This window comes from Gopherus evgoodei, chromosome 4 (genome assembly GCF_007399415.2).
Source record: "Gopherus evgoodei ecotype Sinaloan lineage chromosome 4, rGopEvg1_v1.p, whole genome shotgun sequence".
Lineage (NCBI taxonomy): Eukaryota > Metazoa > Chordata > Testudines > Testudinidae > Gopherus > Gopherus evgoodei.
Genome location: NC_044325.1, coordinates 152,288,059 through 152,308,735, shown reverse-complemented (window position 1 = coordinate 152,308,735; position 20,677 = coordinate 152,288,059). Strand labels below are relative to the sequence as shown.

At 46.2% G+C, this 20,677-nt stretch overlaps 1 protein-coding gene across 2 annotated transcripts in view; it reads right to left on the bottom strand.

Annotated features, from left to right (window-relative positions):
• Positions 1-20,677, bottom strand: part of LOC115651382 (E3 ubiquitin-protein ligase RNF213-like) — a 170,080-nt gene that overhangs the window by 12,989 nt on the left and 136,414 nt on the right. For both annotated transcript variants that reach the window (XM_030562298.1, XM_030562299.1), the window contains 13 exons: positions 19,908-20,091; positions 16,948-17,159; positions 15,759-15,860; positions 13,092-13,307; positions 10,733-10,814; positions 10,046-10,080; positions 7,442-7,536; positions 7,010-7,160; positions 6,651-6,816; positions 6,023-6,114; positions 4,821-5,069; positions 3,003-3,144; positions 371-454 (listed from right to left, as the gene is read on the bottom strand). In XM_030562298.1, coding sequence (XP_030418158.1) covers positions 371-454; positions 3,003-3,144; positions 4,821-5,069; positions 6,023-6,114; positions 6,651-6,816; positions 7,010-7,160; positions 7,442-7,536; positions 10,046-10,080; positions 10,733-10,814; positions 13,092-13,307; positions 15,759-15,860; positions 16,948-17,159; positions 19,908-20,091 — 1,810 coding nt within the window. The remainder of the gene's footprint in view (positions 1-370; positions 455-3,002; positions 3,145-4,820; positions 5,070-6,022; positions 6,115-6,650; positions 6,817-7,009; positions 7,161-7,441; positions 7,537-10,045; positions 10,081-10,732; positions 10,815-13,091; positions 13,308-15,758; positions 15,861-16,947; positions 17,160-19,907; positions 20,092-20,677) is intronic.

Sequence of the window (20,677 nt, the reverse complement as noted above, 5' to 3'; positions counted from 1 at the left end):
CCTCCGCTTCTAGCTAGCGATTTCCATATGCCAAAATGCTCAGTTAGCTTACACAACTGGATAACCTGATTATCACTGCCCTTTCGGTATGCCGCTCCCTTCCTCACCAACCCTGCAAAGATTTACATCCATGCTGAGCTTTAGACATTTCAAGTAGCCCCAGTGAAGTCGGTAGAACCCCTCAGAGTATGTTAAGGATGTTCATGTTTTTGCAGGATAGGGGGTAATCTGGGACCAGCTGTGTGTCAGGGAATACTTGGTAATTACTCTGGAGTAGACTCATACTCCGCTTCACAGCTGAATTGTTTGTTTGTTACATGATAGAAAAATATCTAGACAGGAAAGTAAAACACCATGAAAGTCAAAATACCTGAGCTTCTGGGGCTTGATCTTATATTGCTCCACACTTTCTGAACAGTCTGTATGGCTCTTTCAAAAATCAAACACTGATCACCTGAAGTCGGAAGAAAACACGTCATTTATCAACATACGTTTTCCAGTGGGAAAAAACAGTTTCCCTCTTGCAAACCTACTTCTAATAGTAAAAAGACGAATTGAAATGTGAACATACTTTGCAACTTTAAAGAAGCTTTACCAACAGGTATGAAGTAAAATTTTGAGAAGTGCCTATGTTTTTCGGGAGCCTGAGATTGATTTTTGAGAGATTTAGGCACTGAAGGCTAGATCCACAAAGGGATTTAGACACCTAATTGCCATTTTGTGCACCTGAAGCCAAACTTTAGATATTTAAAATCACCACTCAGCTGCCACTTAACTCTGCAGTTGCTTAAATTCCCACTGGTAAAGTCCCCTAGATGCCTAAATGTCTGCTAGGTGGCATGCACACAGCCCCCTAAATCCTGACACCTCCTAAGCCCCAGCAGGATTCATCGGTGGTAACCACTCCAACTTGGCACTGCAGAGCCCTCAGCTGGATACTGTGTCCAGATCTGGGCATCACACTTGAGCGAAGATGTGGACAAACTGGAGAGAGTCCAGAGGAGAGCAACAGAAACAATAAAAGGTTTAGAGAACCTGAGCTATGAGGAAAGGTTGAAAAAACTGGGCATGTTTAGACTTGAGAAAAGAAGATGACGGGGGGACTTGATAACAGTCTTCAGATACATTAGGGGCTGTTATAAAGAGGATAGTGATCAATTGTTCTCCATGGAGACAGGACAAGAAATAATGGGTTTAATCTGCAGCAAGAGAGAGTTAGGTAACATATTAAGAAGGGTCATTACATTCTGGAATAGGCTTCCAAGGGAGGTTGTAGAATCTTCATTATTGGGTTTGGGGTTTTTTTAGGAGCATGCTGGACAAACACCTGTCAGAGATAATCTAGGTATACTAGATCCTGGATTTGATGATCTCTCAAGGTCCCTTCCAGCCCTATATTTCTATGACTCTATGAACTAGACATCTCCCCACCTATCTCATCTGCAGAAGCCCAACACAGCAAGCATTCTCAAAGGGTGGAGATGGATGGCAGGAGAGAGATCACTTGATCATTACCTGTTAGGTTTACTCCCTCTGGGGCACCTGGCATTGGCCACTGTCAATAGACAGAATACTGGGCTGGATGGACCTTTGGTCTGACCCAGTATGGCCATTCTTATGTTCAGAACCCAGGGTCCCTAGGGTTGCAGGTAAGTGATCTAATCACTGGGAAATTGGGTATTCTGAGCTAATACCCTCTCAATCTCTCCTGTTGAACCTGCTCCACTTTGTATAAACTACTCAAATATTAGCTGGAGCAGAGGCACTGGAACCGGGCTCTCCCAGGTGGGTAATCTGATCACCAGGGTACAAAGCCATTCTCTCTCTGGGTAAGTATTAATCTGTGGATTCCCTTAGGGAACCTGGCGTGTAACTATCAGGCACTGCAACGCTGAGTTTAGTCCCTTTTGTGGATCTAGCCCTGAGAAGATCACGGCCAGGTCTACACTTTGAGCACTTTGCCAGTGTGGAGATACCAGTATCCTGTTCCAGCAAAGCACTCCTAGTGTGGACACAGCATACAGCGGACAAAGCACTTTTGCTGGTTTGGCTTATTCCTGCCTCCCTGAGCAAAATAAGCGGTCTTGGTAAAAGCACAGTGCAGCTGGCACAACTGTCTCTGGACTAGGAGCTTTTGCCATCAAGCTCTGTCAGTCACAAAATTGCAGCTCATCACACCTGACCAGCCTGGCCATGCTGTCACAAGTCTGTAATGTGGACCTGGCCACAGTCTTATGGAAAGCCAACGCTCTTAGGCTCCTCAGTCACTGAGGCATTTTGACTGATTGCTCTCACTGGCTTCTTGGACGGATGTTTACAATTTGCAAATAATTGCAGAACTATGGGTGTTCTCCTTGGTCCACAGGCCTGATCCAAAGCCCACTGCAGGAAATGGGAGCATTTCCCTTGATGTCTGTAGTATTTGGCTCAAGCCCCAGGCATGCCAGTATTATTCCTTGCCCAGAGACCACGCCTAGCTCAGCCATGTACGTTCCTTGGGTTCTTTACTGCTGCTCAAGAAATACATACAGATTATTGGGTGTATTGAGGCTGCCAGGGGTTGTCCCCACAATGCCAAGCTGCCCTAAAGCCCCGAGAAGATCCCTGCAGCACTGAGGAATCCACAGGTTCATAGGGCCAGCGCACAGCGACGATTCACACCAGCTGGAGAGATCTGGCCCCATTGACTCCAATACAACTGTTCCAAGGGTGGATTTGGTACCATAACCCTAGAAGCAGGGCTGGCTCAAGCAATTTCACCGCCCCAAGTATGGCGGCACGCCGTGGGGGGCGCTCTGCCGCTCGCTGGTCCCGCAGCTCTGGTGGACCTCCCGCAGGCTTCCCTGCAGGGGGTCCAGTGGTCCCGTGGCTCCGGTGGACTTCCTGCAGTGGTCCACCAGAGCCCGGCAACCGGCAGAGCGCCTCCCACGGCCTGCTGCCCAAAGCACGCGCTTGGCGCGCCGTGGCCTGGAGCCGGCGCTGCCTAGAAGTATGAAGTGTACCTGAGAGGCTCTCCCGTTCCAAGAAGTTTCTCACAGAAAGCCCTTCACCTTCATGGATATCACCGTTTTGGAAACAGTGGATCAGAGAGCGCTGCAGAGTGAGAATTTCAGGCAGGTGCCGTATGTGTCGGATGTGCTGGTGCTGTAAGAGAAAAGTAATTATCTCTGTAACATGACGCCTAAGTTCAGTGGGAGAGAAAAGATGCTATTTGGATGAATGTCGCGTGGTTTTGATGTTCCTGCAAACTTCATGGTTATGTGGGTGTCTGGCTGTTTTGCATGACTGGAGCAATGCAAAGCAGCCAGTGGGGACCAGTCCATCTGGCTCCAAGCCCCTTTGGACTTTTTAATAGTAATCTACTTCATCCCTACAGTTCTCTATTGGACCCTAGGAAAGCTATGCAAAGATCCTGCTACCTGCCAACCTCCAGCCAACTGCCTAGCATTTCATACTGGTCATTGCTAGCACACCTGTTGTAATGCAAACTCAGATTGTCCATAGGCATATGCTGCAATCAACCAAAGCTGCCTGACTGGAATGGAACTAGCAGATCCCACCTGCCTTGTTTCTCTGAGCCAGATTAAGAGGTGTAGTATAAACAATGGTGTGAATTAACCCCCTTGTGAGGATAGCTGTCCTATTTCTTTACATGTGTAGCAGGAAGCCTGGTAGAGGGGGAAGAGTTTAAAGCAGGAAAAATGGTGTTTTTTCAAAGTCAGCTAAAATGCATTAATTAAGCACTGTTCGTAAGACCTGTGAAACCCTGTCTACACTAGGTTTTTTCCTACTGTGGACAAAGAACATTAGGATTAGAGAGAGACGGTGGGCTACAGGCAAACTATGATTTTCTTTATTCTAATAAAATTCCTTGTTCGGTGTTCGGAGAAATCAGCCATCGTCACATGACTCCCCTGCAACTGGTCAGTGAGTGTGAGTCGACCTGAGAGAGTCCAAATGAGAGTAAGGGAGTAAATCTTACACATCACCTCAGAATCAGGCTTTATGGGCATAACTTAAACCTGAGCATTCATGTTTAAATACAGACACGATGGAAGACCTAGCATAATGATCTCCTGTCTTTAAATCAAGACCTTAACGTAACTGTAAGTAAAAGCCCCACCTAAGACAAAAACCATGTGTGAACCTGCACAGGAGCTTTTGGCTGAGCATTGTTTTGAGCAGCTGTTTGTTTAAGGGAAGAGAGATCACACTGGGCTACACCAGAAAATGAGGTCAGTTTAATTATGTCAGCATCTATACTGAAGTGCTACAGTGGCACAGCATTGTAAGTGTAGACAAGCCCACAGAAACAGAGGTCAGACAAGAACAGGCTAAGAGGCAGAGACTGCCAGAAGGAAGGAGCAGCTGCAAGCCGGTGGGTGACTCTGGCAGAAACCTGGGAAGAGGTCAGGGGTGCAGACTCAACGATTGCTCTTGGTGCTGTGAGCAACAAAAGTGGTTTCCTGCTAGTTGATTCCCCCTGTGTTCAAAGACATGAGTCTTTGTTCATTATTTGTAAATAAACAAAACTGCAGTAAAGAAAATACCAAACTCCATCAATTTCTACTTCCAACTGGAACATCCACAAGGCCCCAGACATTGACTAGCTTGTTGGACTGAAAAGGGGTTACAATGTATTCACATGTGTGTGTGTGTGTGTGTGTGTGTGTGTGTGTGTGTGTGTGTGTGTGTGTGTGTGTGTGTGTGTGTGTGTGTGTGTGTGTGTGTGTGTGTGTGTGTGTGTGTGTGTGTGCGCGCGCTGTTCTAACCCACATGCTCTTTGTGTCTGCACATTACTTCAAATCACCCCAGAGCACCTTGGACAGTAGTTCCAGGAGCACAGGGAACTGCTTTGCTCCATTTTCTTGCTGCACCAGATGGGTCAGGCGTTGGACTGTCATCCTCTGTTCAAATCTCCACATGCAGGGCATGTTGATCGGCCCACAGGTCGGCAGGTGGCTGAAAGGTGGGGACTGGCCGTAGGCTACTTTCAGGAGAACATTTGAACTGTGAGCTCCCTCCCTTACAATCTGCTGCCTTGCAGAAGCAAGTTTCGGCTCCAGCACCTGTGAGATGTGAGATGTCAGTTAGGAATCAAGTCTTGTTATAAAGCAGCCTGGCTCTTCTAATTGGTCTGAGAGGCAGCCCGGGCTGGCTCAGAGTTAAGGCACCAGACTAGAGATCCGGGTTCAATTCTTGGATCTGCCACCGACTCCCTGTGTGATCTCAGAGAAGCTATTTCGTGATTTTGTGTCTCCATTTCTCATCTGTAAAAAGGGACAATAATCCTGCCTTTGTCTATTTAAACTGTGAGATCTTGGGGGCAGGGACTGTCTGTCTGTGCAGCACCCAGCTAGGGATGATGGAAACTCCCTAAGAGTGGGTGGGGGGACACCGGCTCCCAAAACATAGCCCCATCCTAACCCCTTCCCCCCAAGGACCTGGACCCCTGCTCCTCTCCTCCCTCACCCCACTGTCACTCGCCCTTATGGCTGGTAAAAAGTTGGAGGGCCATGGCCCCCTGGTCCCCATGCCCAGCACAAAGGGACTCTTTGTATGTGTCTGTGCAGTGCCTTGCAAAATGGGGCCCTGATCTTTGTTGAAGCCAACAGGCCCTAGTGTGATAATAATAATAATGAAATGCCAACAGAACTCTTGGAAATGCAGAGTGGCAGGCAGTTTAACACCAGGTTCATAGATCCTCAAAGACACCGAGGTTTCCTCTCTAGTACGCTGAACACAATGGACAAGTTTTTGCACTGGAAAAGTAAGCCAGGCTTAATATAGTCTCGGTGGTTCTATCAGGTTCTTATAACGTGCCCATCACTGTGGCATCTGAGCACCAAGGGGTTCTTTGGCAAAAAAATGGCATTTTAGAAATGTTTTGTGTGACTTCTGGTTTGAGACAGTGGCATGGAAGTCTCAGATGGGCTTTTTCTGGCTCTCTCTGTCTTACCCTGAGTAAACAGCCGGTTTGTTTGTGATATTTACCATGTATAGAAAACCAGTCCTCACATACCTGGAAGAATGACTGAGTTACGGCTTTTAAGCAGTTTTCCCACTGTACTCTGTCTTCTTTTTCATGCATACATTTAATGGCCATATTTGTGTCTGTAAGAAATATACCATTACACATCAGCTTTCACCATTTAACATAAAATAATGATCAGATCTAACAGAGAGGAGTTGCAGTAAATATTGTCGTTCATAATAGTGAAATGAATTACAGTGTTACCAGGCAATTGAATTCTTGAGTCATAAGATATAGGAGCACATGAAAATATTAGCCAGTTACAAATCAGTTTATTGATAGGCTCATAGGTTGTAAGGCCAGAAAAGAGTGTTATGATCATCTAGTCTGATTGCCTGCATAACACTGGCCATACAACCTCAGCCAGCGATTTCTACACCATGCCTATCACCTCTGTCTGAGCTATAGCAGATCTTTTAGAAACAGAGATCACATCTTCATGTCAAGACTCCAGTTGCTGGAGTATCCATCTCATCCCTACATGAGCTGTCCTGATGGGTCATTCCCCTCTATGATAAACATTCTGAACCTGATTTTAGTCTGAATTTGTCATAAATACAGCAGCAAAAAACAAAAAACAAAAAACAACAGCCTCTAAAACGAGGCGTTTCTTTACCTGCTGTGCTGTCGAGGATGTGTCTGAGGAACAGGTGGACTGTCATTGTTCCATCATCTATGTTTCCACTAAGTGACTCTGCTAGGAACTGGATGTCTTTTTCAAGGTGGTCACAAAAGAACTTTTCTGTGTTCTGGGGCTTCACTTTCATTAGCTTCAAAATGGACTAGAAGGCAAAGTATTTCCATAGTTTAGCTCTGAGGAAGCATTTCCCCTTTTCATTGTACAGATACCTCCACAAAGGCAATGTATAACTCAGACAAAATTACCATTACAATTTATAGCCTGTTAGTGGTGTATAACACTCATCAGTTATTATAGACAGACAGACATTTTGCCAGGGGCATTTGTTTTCCCACCTGTCTATCAGTAAATGTCCCCAGGAGCATTGAAGAATGGAGCAGTGCTCTGGCGATGCAGACTGAGGTTGCAGGCAGATCCCTCTCTGTCTCATTGTTCCGTGAGGATGGATTCCCCAGCACATAGCCTCTCTCTGTTTTATCCTCTGTGCTGTATTAAGAAACCACAATTTATTTGACAGTCATAGAGATCAGATTTTTCTTCCAAACCTTGTATCTGTTTGGTGTTTCACCCTAACCAGTTCACAATTATAGTGACTGTGGGGTCACATTGGGGTGGGGAAAAGGACTGGAATTTTGAACTTTCAGCGAAATTTCCCTTAAAATTGGCACCTATAGTTCACCCCAGTAGACAATTCCCAGACAGCTGTGTGGGTTTAAGTTCACACAGTCTCATTCCTTTTACATTACATGCAATGATTTTAAACTTACGTATCTACTTCCTCAAATCCCTGGACCGGTCTGTGATTAGTCCCACCGACCTTGGAGCCACACACACATTTCATAATCTCCATGGGCAATCCACACTGTTGTCACAGGGACAAGGTCAGCTTTAGACATTTTTAAAGAATCAGCAATACAACAATTGTACAATGGTTTGCTCAGCTGCTAGCCAGACAGCACCACTCTGCAGCTGAGCAAGAAACAGACTTTGCACAAATCACTGGAGGCAGAAATATTCAAAAGAGTGAATAGGAAAGACTGTGAGTGTGCAATATACTGGCATTGTGCATAGGATCATGTTTCTCAGAATAGCCAGTGGAGTTAGAGCTTGTCTACACAGCCCCTCAGTGCATGGGAGGTTGGGGTGTAAAAGTACACACACCAATTGTCTCTGTGGAGCCAACTCCCGCACACTAAAAGTGCTGTTGAATCAGCAGCACGTCCACGTGCAGTATGGAACGTTTAGTGCACAAGAGGCAGCAGAGTCCATACGGTGATTTAGTGTGCAGGACAGCGCGCTGTAGTTCACACCCTGGCTTGCTGCACACAAAGTGGCCATGTAGACAAGCCCCATGGCTCCCCAAACACACTGAAATTCGCAGGAGGGGAGAGGAGCAGCTCCCTTTGAGTGTACACAGCTGTTGTCTCACCAAACGTACACAGAATGAGCATGACTGCTAGTGCCAAGACTGCTAGTGCCAGATCAGTCATTGTTGAAAACCACATTGCTAGAACGGAGGAGGAGGATTAGGTGCAGGGTACTCAGACCTGCAGTCGGGAAGGCCCAGACCCACCAAGGTACTTCACGACTAAGTCCCAATTTCAGGCATCACTGCGAACCACAAAACTCCTGCTCAGCTACCACCTAACCTTTTAGCATCTACACTCACTCAACACCTCTGCTCTCAGGGGACAAGTTCCCTCAGTGCTGAAGTTTCTGCCTCTGGGTATGTGCACTGCTGCCTCCCTCTAGGTATCCAAATGCCGATCTCTGCCTCAGGCCCAGAGCAACCCAGGAAAAGGACCCAGTTCAAAACGTAGCCAGAGGAGGAGGATCCTGCACACCTTTCAGCCCAGTGGTTGGAGCACTCACCCCAGGAAATCCAGGTTTAATTACCTCCTTGGCCCAAAGGATTTAAACTAGGGGCTCCCACTTCCTAGAAGGGAGCCCTAGACACTGAGCTATGGGAGACTCTGATGGGGCTCCCCCAATCTCTCCTGGTGATGCTGTTCCATTGAGGCTAAACAATGAGTCATTGGAACAAGGGGACTGTACCCCTGGGTCCTCCACCTCCCTAATCACTGGACTGCAGACTCCTTCTCACCACCTCTCATCACCTCCTCCTCCTCCTCCTCTGGTTGTTTTGTGTGGAGTGACACAGGCTTCATACAGATGCAGCTTTGGATATGATGAAATTCTAGTATCACAGGTGAGTAGCTTGGATGCACAGCAGTGAAAATCTCAATCTTTGTGCAGAGTGACACAGAAATGACCTAGGTGACTAAGCCCCTTTGGATCATTGAGCAGAGCTAGGCACTTCCCTGTAGCCTGGACCAAGGAGGGGGGAAGGGCTTAGCATGTACCCCCGATCAGTATCTCCCATTGGCTGGCCTACACAGCTCCTCACCTGGCATGCTGGCTTGGTGTGTCACATTGCCAGGTGCCTGTCTCTGCCCAGGCATTGTGCAGGGAGCGAAGTGCCTAATTCGGGCTCTGTGGATCCCATTTCTGCTCCAGCGCTTTTCGAAGTGACTAGAAGTTAGGTGTTGCCTAACGTCTAACCCCCTTTGTGGAGCTGGGCCTAAAGCACTTGCAGTGCAAAAGCAACTACCTCTACAAATACCACATGTTTTGTTCCTACAGGCCATGCCATGGGACTCTTTATATTCTGTAACTGTCTCCGCAGACACATCTACAAATGGAACCCGCACTTACCAGCGTGGTGCCAGCCCAGCTGTAGCGACGGCCGGGCCGTACATAGAGGTTGATGAGCCTGCTACAGCCCGGGCTAAGAGAGGTGAGTCTTTTGGCTCAGGCAGGAAACAATTGTGCTCTTAGATCTGGAGGAGGCAAGTTCAGTCCCCACCTAGGGGCTCCACTACCCTTACGGGGCGCCCCAGGGAGGGGCTACATGTGAATACAGCGATGGATATGAAACTCTCATATCACAGGAGACTAGCATGGGGATGCACAGCGGTGAAAAGCTCAGGCCTAGACACTATGTGAAGGTTTAGCTGCAATTTAAGTGCATATTTTTAAGTAGGGAGATCAGGTTAGGTGTTAGCTTACAGGGGAGGAATAGCTCAGTGGTTTACGCATTGGCTTTCTAAACCCAGGGTTGTGAGTTCAGTCCTTGAGGGGATCTGGGGCAAAATCAGTACTTGGTCCTGCTAGTGAAGACAGGAGGCTCGACTCAATGACCTTTCAGGGTCCCTTCCAGCTCTATGAGATAGGTAGATCTCCATATATTTGTGTCAGTGGCAAGTAGCCCTGTCCAAAGAAATCGGACATGTACATTCCAGAGACGTACAGATGCAGCATGTGGCTGAAGATACACATGCAACGAGCAACAGCTATGAAGAGACTCTTACCTCTTGAATGGGCCAGGGCTGTCCGCATCGGCATCCTGTGTGTGAGAGGGAAGGAGACCAATCAGCTACTGATAAAGGCACACAAACAACACTAATGATAACACACCAGAACCTCAGCTGGGGTGGATCAGCACACCTCCAGTGACTCCAGTGGAGCGACGACCAATTCTCCCAGCTGGGAATCTGGCTAACTGACTCCAATGGAGTGATGGCCAACTGACACCAGCCAGGGACCTGGTCCCAAATTTCCTGCTTCTGTAAAAAATGACCTTGTGAAACAAGATTCTAAACCAGATTTCTGGTCAGTCTGAAATGCGGTCACTGCAGGACCAGCCTGGAGGGATACAGTCGGCTTTAAGCAGCCTTTACCCATCCCTTGTACCAAGGCTGCCAGACCCTTCATTAACCTTGCTCTAATTTAAGACCAGATTCCTATAGGCTCAGGGTACTTTTCTGTCAAGCAGGGATCAGTTAGACTCAGCTGTGTCCCAGTCATGCCCCATTTTCCCCAACCGCATCTCCACCTGGAGGCTTGGAAAGGAGGTGGCACAGGAACCTCTCTGTATGTATACACCATTAGGGTTAAGCTGAATGGCTGCCTCCTGGCAAGCACACCTGGTATTACAATAGTGGTGCACTTAAAAGCTGTAAGAAAAAATATTGATAAAAAGTTTTTCTGCAACTTACTCCACATCTTTCTAAAGCGAACATTGTCCCAGTGCATCACGTCAAAGAGAAGGTCGTCCGGCATGGTCGGAAGGTAGGTACCCTTGTAAACAAACCACAGTTGGACACCTTTACTACAGCACTGGGGCAGAGCGGAAGGAAGGGCTTATGGATAGAACGTTGGATGGGGATTTGGGAGATACAGGTTTGGTTCTTGGCACCTTCCACATATACAGTGACTAAGCTCAGAACCTCACTGCACCAAGCACTGCACAGACACACAGTTACTGAGATCAGGGCCACATCATGCCCCCATCAGAGTCCTGCATTTAGGACAGAAGAATCCCATGCACTGCTATAGGCTGAGGACCAACTGGCTAAGCAGCAGTTCTCCAGAAAAGGACCTGGGGATTACAGTGGATGAGAAGCTGGATATGAGTCAGCAGTGTGCCCTCATTGCCAAGAAGGCTAACGGCATATTGGACTGTATTAGTAGGAGCATTGCCAGCAGATTGAGGGAAGTGATTATTTCCCTCTATTCAGCACTGCTGAGGCCACACCTGGAGTATTGCATCCAGTTTTGGGCCCCCCACTACAAGAAGGATGTGGACAAATTGGAGAGAGTCCAGCGGGGGGTAATGAAAATGATCAGGGGGCTGGGACACATGACTTACGAAGACAGGCTGAGGGAACTGGGCTTGTTTAGTCTGCAGAAGAGAAGAGTGAGGGGGGATTTAATAGCAGCCTTCAACTACCTGAAGGGAGTTTCAAAGGGGATGGAGCTTGGCTGTTCTCAGTGGTAGCAGATGACAGAACAAGGAGTAATGATCTCAAGTTGCAGTGGGGGAGGTTTAGGTTGGATATTAGGAAAGAGTATTTAACTAGGAGGGTGGTGAGGCACTGGAATGGGTTACCTAGGGAGGTGGTGGAATCTCCTTCCTTAGAGGTTTTTAAGGCCCGGCTGGACAAAGCCCTGGTTGGGATGATTTAGTTGGGGATTGGTCCTGCTTTGAGCAGGGGGTTGGACTAGATACCTCCTGAGGTCTCTTCCAACCCTGGTATTCTATGATTCTATTGCTGGACACTGCTTGGACACACAGCGACTGAGATCAGGGTTCTGTCGGGCAGGGCACCGCACAGACACACAGCGACCGAGATCGGGGTCCTGTTATGCCCAGCACCATACAGACACATAACGAGACAATCCCTGCCCCAACAAGTTACAATATTAATAGACAAGAGGCGGGAGGAGAAAAGTTCAGTGATTTGCCCAAGTCACTCAGGGAGAGGTGGGAACAGAACCCAGGAAACCTGAGTCTTAGTCCAGTGCCTGATCCCCCAAGGACACAGCCACTCTGAATGAGTAATAAAATACTGGTACGGAATCATAAAGCAAAATGGGCCTATAAAAGTGCTCAGCCTTCAAAGCAGGCTGCTGGCTAGGCCAGATCAATTCTCACAAGGGGTGTTTGTGCTACATAGCTTCATGCCAAATTCTCCCCCTTCGTCCCAGGTAGAGGTTTTCATTTCCTTGTGCTAGGTGGCTTTCTCGGCCTGAGCACAGACAGCATTCTTCTTCCACTGGGAATTTGGTGCCATAATTGGGAAATTAGCCACATGAGCAAAAAGGGAAAGAAGCATCGATGTTAAGGCCAGAAGGAACCTTTCTGACCATCCAGCCCGGCCTCCTGCATAGCCCAGTCCAGAGAATCTTACCCAGCGATTCCTGCATCCAGCTCAATGACTTGTGGAAACTTTGGTTTCCCTTTTGATTTCAACAGGAAAATCTAACTTTATCAGCTGACACTAAGATAACGAGTCACTGCAAACAGACACACTCAGATGGACAGACAGCCAGGCGGATAATTCAGGGCTCCAAATAATGGTAATTGAGTGAGATTCTCTGGCCTGGGTTATGCAGGGGGTTATAATGGTTCTTCCTGGCCTTAAATTCTTTCGGTGCTATTTCCCTGGAGCCCCCAGAACCTGAGGCAGGTGCTGTCATGCACATATCCCCAGCATTTGTCATTGTAGAAAGGGGGAAATGCAAATAGTGACTTTAGGGGTTTTTGGAACAGAAAATCCAAAGTCTCTGGTTAGCGACTGAGTTAACAGAACAGGACAAGACAGAGAAGCAAAGTGCAGGTGGGATGTTGTATGATGGCCATGATTTTGGATGATCTTAAATATATTTGTATTTATAGGGACAGATCTTAAGTTCCTCCCACATCCAAAAGCTGCTGTACCTGACACTGCAGACAGAAATGGTCCCCGGCCGGTGTTAGGTTAAGGGTTCATGGCATAAAGGGGATTAGGTCAGTGGCACTACAGAGCTGCTGAGGCTGAGGAGGAATACAATGAGTCTTTGCTTTAGACTCACCGTGACAGCGCTGGGCTGGAAGCAGATGGATTTGAATAGTTCGGTGAGTGGGTGCTGGGACAGGGTCAGCGTGAGAGCAGTATGCAGCACCACTTCCAGCAGGGCTGCGTTCTCCTGGCTGCTCACATCACTCATGATCTTTTCCAATTTGTTTTCCTCGGATTCTTCTGAGGGCAGCGATGCCGGTAGGAGCCTCTCCATGTGCTTTGCAATGGCCTAAATGACAATCAAATAAAACAGAGGGAGGTTTATGGGCTCCTCCGATCTCTGTTGTGTTTCATAATCAGGATGAAATTCACCCCTGTGCAGAAGAGCCAGCACAAGACCGTGGTGTTCAGTACTGGTTCAGTGCTCAGAAGTTTGCAAAGAAATCTGCTTTGTTCTGTTTCCAACTGGCTGTAATAACAAGAGATTCACTGCACTGCACCTGACTGTCTGTTTGGGAGGCTCAGACCTTCAAGGCACATTCCCTGTAATTACAGTCAGCACCAGTTAAGCCCCATTAAGTCTCTTTAACCACAGGAGCAAACTATCCCACTGCATTGGAAAGATAAGAAGTGTGGCAAGAGACCACCCTGGCTTAACCAGGAGATCTTCAGTGATCTAAAAATCAAAAAAAGAGTCCTACAAAATGTGGAAACTAGGTCAAATTACAAAGGATGAATATAAACAAATAACATAAGTATGTAGGGACAAAATTAGAAATGCCAAGGCACAAAACGAGATCCAATTAGCTAGAGACATAAAGGGTAACAATAAAACATTCTACAAATACATCAGAAGCAAGAGGAAGACCAAGGACAGGCTAGGCCAGTTACTCAAAGGGGGGAGGGAACAACAACAGAAAATGTGGAGATGGCAGAGATGCTTAATGACTTCATTGATTTGGTTTCCACGATGAAGGTTGGTGGTGATTGGATGTCTAATGTAGTAAATGCCAATGAAACTAAGACAGGATCAGAAGAGATTAGGGAAATAGGGAAAAAACAACTTAAAAATTACTTGGACAAATTAGATGTCTTCAAGGCACCAGGGCCTGATGAAATGTGTCCCGGAATACTCAAGGAGCTGACTGAGGAGATATCTGAGCAATTAGCAACTTTCTTTGAAAAGTCATGGAAGACGGGAGAGATTTCAGAAGACTGGAAAAGGGCAATTATAGTGCCCATCTATAAAAAGGATAACCCGAGGAATTACAGACCAGTCATCTTAACTTCTGTACCCGGAAAGATAATGGAGCAAATAATTAAACAATCAGTTTGCAAACATCTAGAAGATAGTAAGATGATAAATAACAGTCAGCATGGATTTGTCAAAAACAAATTGTGTCAAACCAACCTGATAGCTTTCCTTGACAGGGTAACAAGACTTGTGGAGAAGCAACAGATGTGGCAAATCTTGATTTTACTAAGGCTTTTGATACAGCCTCGCACGACCTTCTCATAAACAAAACTAGGGAAATGCAACCTAGATGGAGCTATTATAAGGTAGGTGCAAAACTGGTTGGAAAATCGTTCCCAGAGAGTAGTTATCAGTGGTTCACAGTCATGCTGGAAGGGCATAATGAGTAGGGTTCCCCAGAGATCAGTTTTGGGTCCAGTTCTGTTCAACATCTTCATCAATGATTTAGATAATGGCATAGCGAGTATGCTTATAAAGTTTGTGGATGATACCAAGCTGGGAGGGGTTGCAAATGCTTTGGAGGATAGGATTAAAATTCAAAATCATCTGGACAAACTGGAGAAATGGTCTGAGGTAAATAGGCTGAAATTCAGTAAGGACAAACGCAAAGTGCTCCACTCAGGAAGGAACAATCAGTTGCACACATACAGAATGGGAAATGACTGCCTAGGAAGGAGTACTGCAGAAAGGAATCTGGGGCTCGTAGTGAACCACAAGCTAAATATGAATCATTCAACAACGTAACACTGTTGCAAAAAAAGCAGACAGCCTTCTGGGCTGTATTAGCAAAAGCGTTGAAAGCAAGATATGAGAAGTAATTCTTCCGCTCTACTCTGCGCTGGTTAGGCCTCCACTGAAGTATTGTGTCCAGTTTTGGGTGCCACATTTCAGGAAGATTGTGGACAAATTAGAGAGAGTCCAGAGAAGAGTGAAAAAAATGATTAAGGGTCTAGAAAATATGACCTATAAGAGAAGATTGAAAAAATTGGGTTTGTTTAGTGTGGAGAAGAGAAGACTGGGAGGCGACATGATCACAGTTTTCAACTACCTAAAAGGTTGTTACAAGGAGGAGGAAGAAAAATTGTTTTTCTTAATCTCTGAGGCTAGGTCAAGAAGCAAAGGGCTTAAATTGCTGCAAGGGAGGTTTAGGTTGGACATTAGGGAAAACTTCCTAACTGTCAGGGTGGTTAGGCACTGGAATAAATTGCCTAGGGAGGTTGTGGAATCTCCATCGTTGGAGATTTTTAAGAGTAGGTTACACAGACACCTGTCAGAGATGATCTAGATGGTGCTTGGTCCTGCCAGGAGTGGAGGGGGCTGGATTTGATGGCCTCTTGAGGTCCCTTCTAGTTCTCTGATTCAGGTCCTACGTGGCAGATCCTCAGCTGGTGTAAATTGTGCCGGCTCTCTGCACGGGGGTGAATTTCACTCATACAGAATCACAAACCAAACCATGTTCCATTAAAATAGAAAACAGCCACTCACTGTTATTTGCTTGGCTTCTTCAGAGTCTCTGTTTTTACTGTGTCCTCTTGCTCTGTCTAGTGTCACAAGCATCAGTGGTGTATTGGAGCTGATTTTTATGTCCTAAGGAAATAAAAATATTTTATACTTTTGTTATAACGAAGCTGTTTATATATTATTTAAGGCACACCATTTTATAGCAAGAGACTGCTAAAGACTCCTATCAGACCAGTTACATTTGAAGGTTAATCAAAAGGTTTTTCATTTATTTTATTATTAATTATTATTCTTGTTTTATATATTGTTTTATTATTTGTATTATGGCCGTGTCTAGAAGCCACGATCTTGATTGGGGCCCATAGTGCCAGGCTCTGCATAGAAACACAGTGACTGACATCAGGGCCCCAGAGCGATGTAGTTATACCGACTAAACCCACTGTGTAGACAATGTTATGTCAGTGAGTGAGAGAACCTCTCCTCCAGATGTAGCTACCGCCTGTCGGGGAGGTGGATTAACTACACCGACGGGCTAGATCTCTCCTGTCAGTGTAGAGCATCTTCATTAAAGCACAACAGAAGGGCAGCTGCGCCAGTGCAGTGTTTTAAGTGTAAACTTGACCACAGTAACTAAGATCAGAGCCCCATTGTGCAAGGCGCTGCACCCACGTATTGAGAGACAGTCCCTGACAAAAAAAGCTCTCAATCGAAATACCAAAATCATTTTGAAAATAACACACAAAAGCCCAAAGGTCATGTTTTACCAATTCTGTGGTTAGGAGCACTTTTTGCTTATCAAAAACAAAACTGCTTTCAGCAGAGCCATTGGATGGTTCGGGGCAATTGCCCCGGGCCCTGCACTTTGGGGGTCTTGCACTTCAGGACGCGGGGTCAGGGCAGGGCAGGAGCTGGCGGCAGCAGGACTGGCCTTGTTCCGCTCTGCCTCGCTGGCTCCCGGCAAGGCTCAGGAGAGGTGGAGTGGGGCCTTGGGGGTAGGGGCAGAATGGGGACAGGGTGGGAAGGAGCCAGAGCAGAGTCGGTGTGGGAAGAGGCGGGATGGAGGGGTTGTCCCAGGCCATGCACCCACTAGGGATGGCCCTGGCTTTCAGATGAATACAGGTCTCTTGAATTAACCATCCTGTAGAAAGAAGATGCAAACTATTCATACAGTTTCTGCAAGCATAAAATTCTGTCGCCTTTCGAATCCACTTACCTGTGAAGTCTCAATCCCTCTGGGTAAAATCCACGGCTCTTGCTGAAGAATCTTCTGCATTATGTTCAGCCCATAGAAATTACAAAGATTTCTAATAAGGAATATTTGAGGCCAAGGTGTTTGGGCCTTTTCAACCAGATTTTTCATTGAATTCACAAGTTGGGACTGTTTCTCTGCAGTTTCAGCACTGGTTGCTGGATTCTGGTCTGCAGCTGCCAAGCAGAGTTCAGTATTAGCCCCAAACCAATGCAATATTGCTGCCTAGCTTCACAGTTGTTCAAATGCAGCAATGATACCATAATATTTAAGATAAAAGGAGAAAGTCAAAAAAGACCCTATTTGAATAGATACACTTCATCTGAACCAGAAGGAACAGCCCTTCCATTAACCCTTCTGAAGTGAAGGTTTACAGGTATAAAATGCAATACCACTTCCCAGTGAAAAACTGCTTCATGGATAAAATTCACCCTGTAGGACTAAATGTGGCCACCATTAATTTTGTGGCAACAGTGAGTTTAGTCTGGCAGAGCCTACAGCATTCAGAGAGGTCAAACACTAATTTCAGAGTCTCAGATTTTCAGGTCAAAAGGGTCCATTGTGTCCACCCAGTCCAGCCTCCTACATAATCTTGTAAATCAAGACTGGATGTTTTTACAAAAGTGATGCTCTAGGAATTATTTGGGGGAAGTTCTGTGGCTTGTGCTGTACTAGGTGATCACAATATTCCCTTCTGATCTGGGAATCTATGAATAACCCAGGCCAAAGAATCTCCCCCAGTGATTCCTGCATCTAGCCCAATAATTCCTGGCTGAGCGAGAGCGGAGCTTTGAGAAAGAGACTTAAATTCTTGACTAAAATACTTTAAAAACTCATTTAAAGAAGCTTTTACCCTGTCTCTTTTAATTTGGTGACCTCATACCAAGTGAAATTGAGGGGAATGATCATTTCACTAAAGTCAGGTGGGTAAATGTGCTGTCCACACAGAAGTGGGGCATTTGTTTTTGTAGGTACCACACACTTTTATACATCTTGTCATTTAAAGTTGTATTTTCCAGTAATGATCAGAGCTGGCTGGAAAATGGAATTTCTGTTCTGTGGGAAATTCTGACATTTTAAAATTTGTGTTGGTCCCAAATGATGAGGAAAAGTCAAAATCTCAAAATATTTCATGTATGTGAAATATTCCAGTTCAGATAGATCTGTAAGCAGAGTCTGAATGAGTTCTCCCCTGACATCCAGTGGTGAGCTGGGGGAGAAGACGTCACAAGCCGACCTAGTTTGCATAGACATGCCCACTCTGCCTGGATGTGCAGCATGATGGAGCCGCTTTGCCCAAATAATCACTTTTAGCTGGTGTTGGATTGCAAGTCACTTTGGTTTTGGGTGCAGGAGTGATAAAGTTTTATTATCTTTGTTGTGTGAACAGAGAGCAGCAGATCTGAGCTTGCCATACCCTGACTGAGAGGCTCAACCTCAACTGAACTCCACTTGCTAAGCAGGGGGTAGAAGCAGTGAAGCCCAGTGGAGAGGTGCGAGGGTGAGGACAGGTGTCTGTACATGGTGGTGTGGGCTCTGCCGAAGAGTTCTAGACACCATTTGTCCTTTCCCCTCCCCACTGTTTAATGACAGAGCTGATTAAGATTCAGTTGAGAGTCTTGTTTTGGATTACTAGAGCTGGAACCACCGATAATCAGGTCCAAGCATCTGAGCTGCTATGGGACAGCGTCTCTGGTAAAAGTGACTGCCCAGCCTGCACTAGCAATGAGGCTCCCCCAGTAACAGCTGAAATCACTGACAGCTGCGTTAAATGGTGGGACCTGAAGACATTCCAGAGGCTGAAGTAGAGGGGTGAGCGATGTCAGAGCAGCTGACACAGGAGTGAGTGGCTGCCAGAGCGATGGACAGCAAAGCAAGCTGGGGGAGCGAGTGGCAGCAGACCAAGTGGCCGATAAAGTGGCTGAGGGCACAGCGAGCAGTGTGGAGTGAGTGGCCAATGGTGGCCCAACAGCTGAGGCATTGCTGGGTGTCTTTCATCCCAGGGGTAGGAGGCGAACTCACACCGATGCACCTCTGAACTCTGGGTCTTCACTGACCAAGGACAACAACTGTGAGTGGGGTGCGGTGGAGGGACAGGGGAGTGGTGTGTTAAAGGGACATTTGTTTGTCCGACTTTCACATCACAAGGTCAGAGACTGAGGAAAAGGACACTCCCCCGTGTACTCTGGTGGGTGTTCTGTTCATGGCCATCTGTTTTTGAATCAGGCTAGTGGTGTTTTCCCAAATTAATGCTGGGTTCCTTTCCCGTTTTACTAAAAGTTTTTATTTCCATACACAGTCTCAGTGATTGTGAGAGGGGATGCACTGCCTCTTGGAGGCTTTCAGGAGTGGTGTGTAATTTTTCCAGGTTACTGGGTGGGGGCTTGAGGTCATTCTGTGTTGTATTATCAAAAGGAACCGCTAGATACTGAACCTGGCTCTTGTTGCTGCCCACTCCACCTGGCAGAAGGGTGACATGTAGAAACAACCTTATTGAAATGAAACGTTTGATAAAGTCAAAACATTTCATTTTGATTATATCATATATAATATAATGTAATATATGAAAGTCAAAATGAGAAAACTGAACTGAAATGATAAAGTTAAAACAAAAAGTAAAAGTCAAAATGAAACGGACAATAAAATATCAAATAAAAGGCTCTGTTTCAATTTCAGAATGTTTGAAGACTTTTCTGCTGAAAATTTCATCAAAATCGATGCGTTCCCACACAACATTTTAGTTCGGAAGGGACAGCATTTTTTAAAGGAAAACCGTTCAGCTGAAAATGTTTTGATCAGTTCTGGAAATTAATCTGGACAAACACAACCCTTAAAGCAAACAACATCCACAGAGCTGTATTGTTCGCTAACCAATCTCTCCTGATGTCCAGCACGACTGGAAAACAGTTAAAAACTCCACTCACCCCTTGGCAGCTCTCTGCCAAGCATAGCTGCAATGTTACCGATGGCGAGTCGGAGCTTAGCAATGAACTGCAGGTTTTCAATGCTGGTGACAGTGGCAGAGCTGAGAGCAGACAGATCGGCAGTGGAGAGCACATGCTCCGAATTCCGGCTGGCATCTTCTTGAAAGGAGGAATACATAAAATCCTGTTTGAGAGAGAGAATTAAAAAATGTACAGTAGTGAACAGACAGTACCTCGGTGTTAAGGGGATGCAGTTGGTTGGGCAGGTTTTTTTAATGACTCAGCTGTTCCCTTCTCCCCACACCACATAGCAGACATTAACCTTAAAGGCTACAAAAAATAAAACTGTTCTGGTCATTTTGAAACAGAGCCACTGATTAAAAATAAAAAATAACAGCCTGGGGGTATGAGCTCCTGTCTCTCTCCCCCGTCCACTTCTCCCCACCTTGGTTTCTATCCCCCCACATCTTCTGCCCCCTCTGCTCCTTCCCTTCTCCCTGCTTCCCAGTTTCTATGAGCCTACAGATAAATTTTTCAAAAGTCCCAAAGTGATTTAGGTGCTGAAAGTTGCTAAACACCTATGGGACTTACACTCCTACGTGACTTGGGCACTGCTGAAAATTTTCCCCTAAGTCTCATTGAAAGTCAGTGAGATTTACGCCCCTAAATACCAAAGTTATTTCTGAAAATGGGAGAACTGGCCATTACTTGTGTGTTTCTCTTTTTCTGGGTGCCCAACGTGAGACACCTGGGTCTGATTTGCAGAAGTG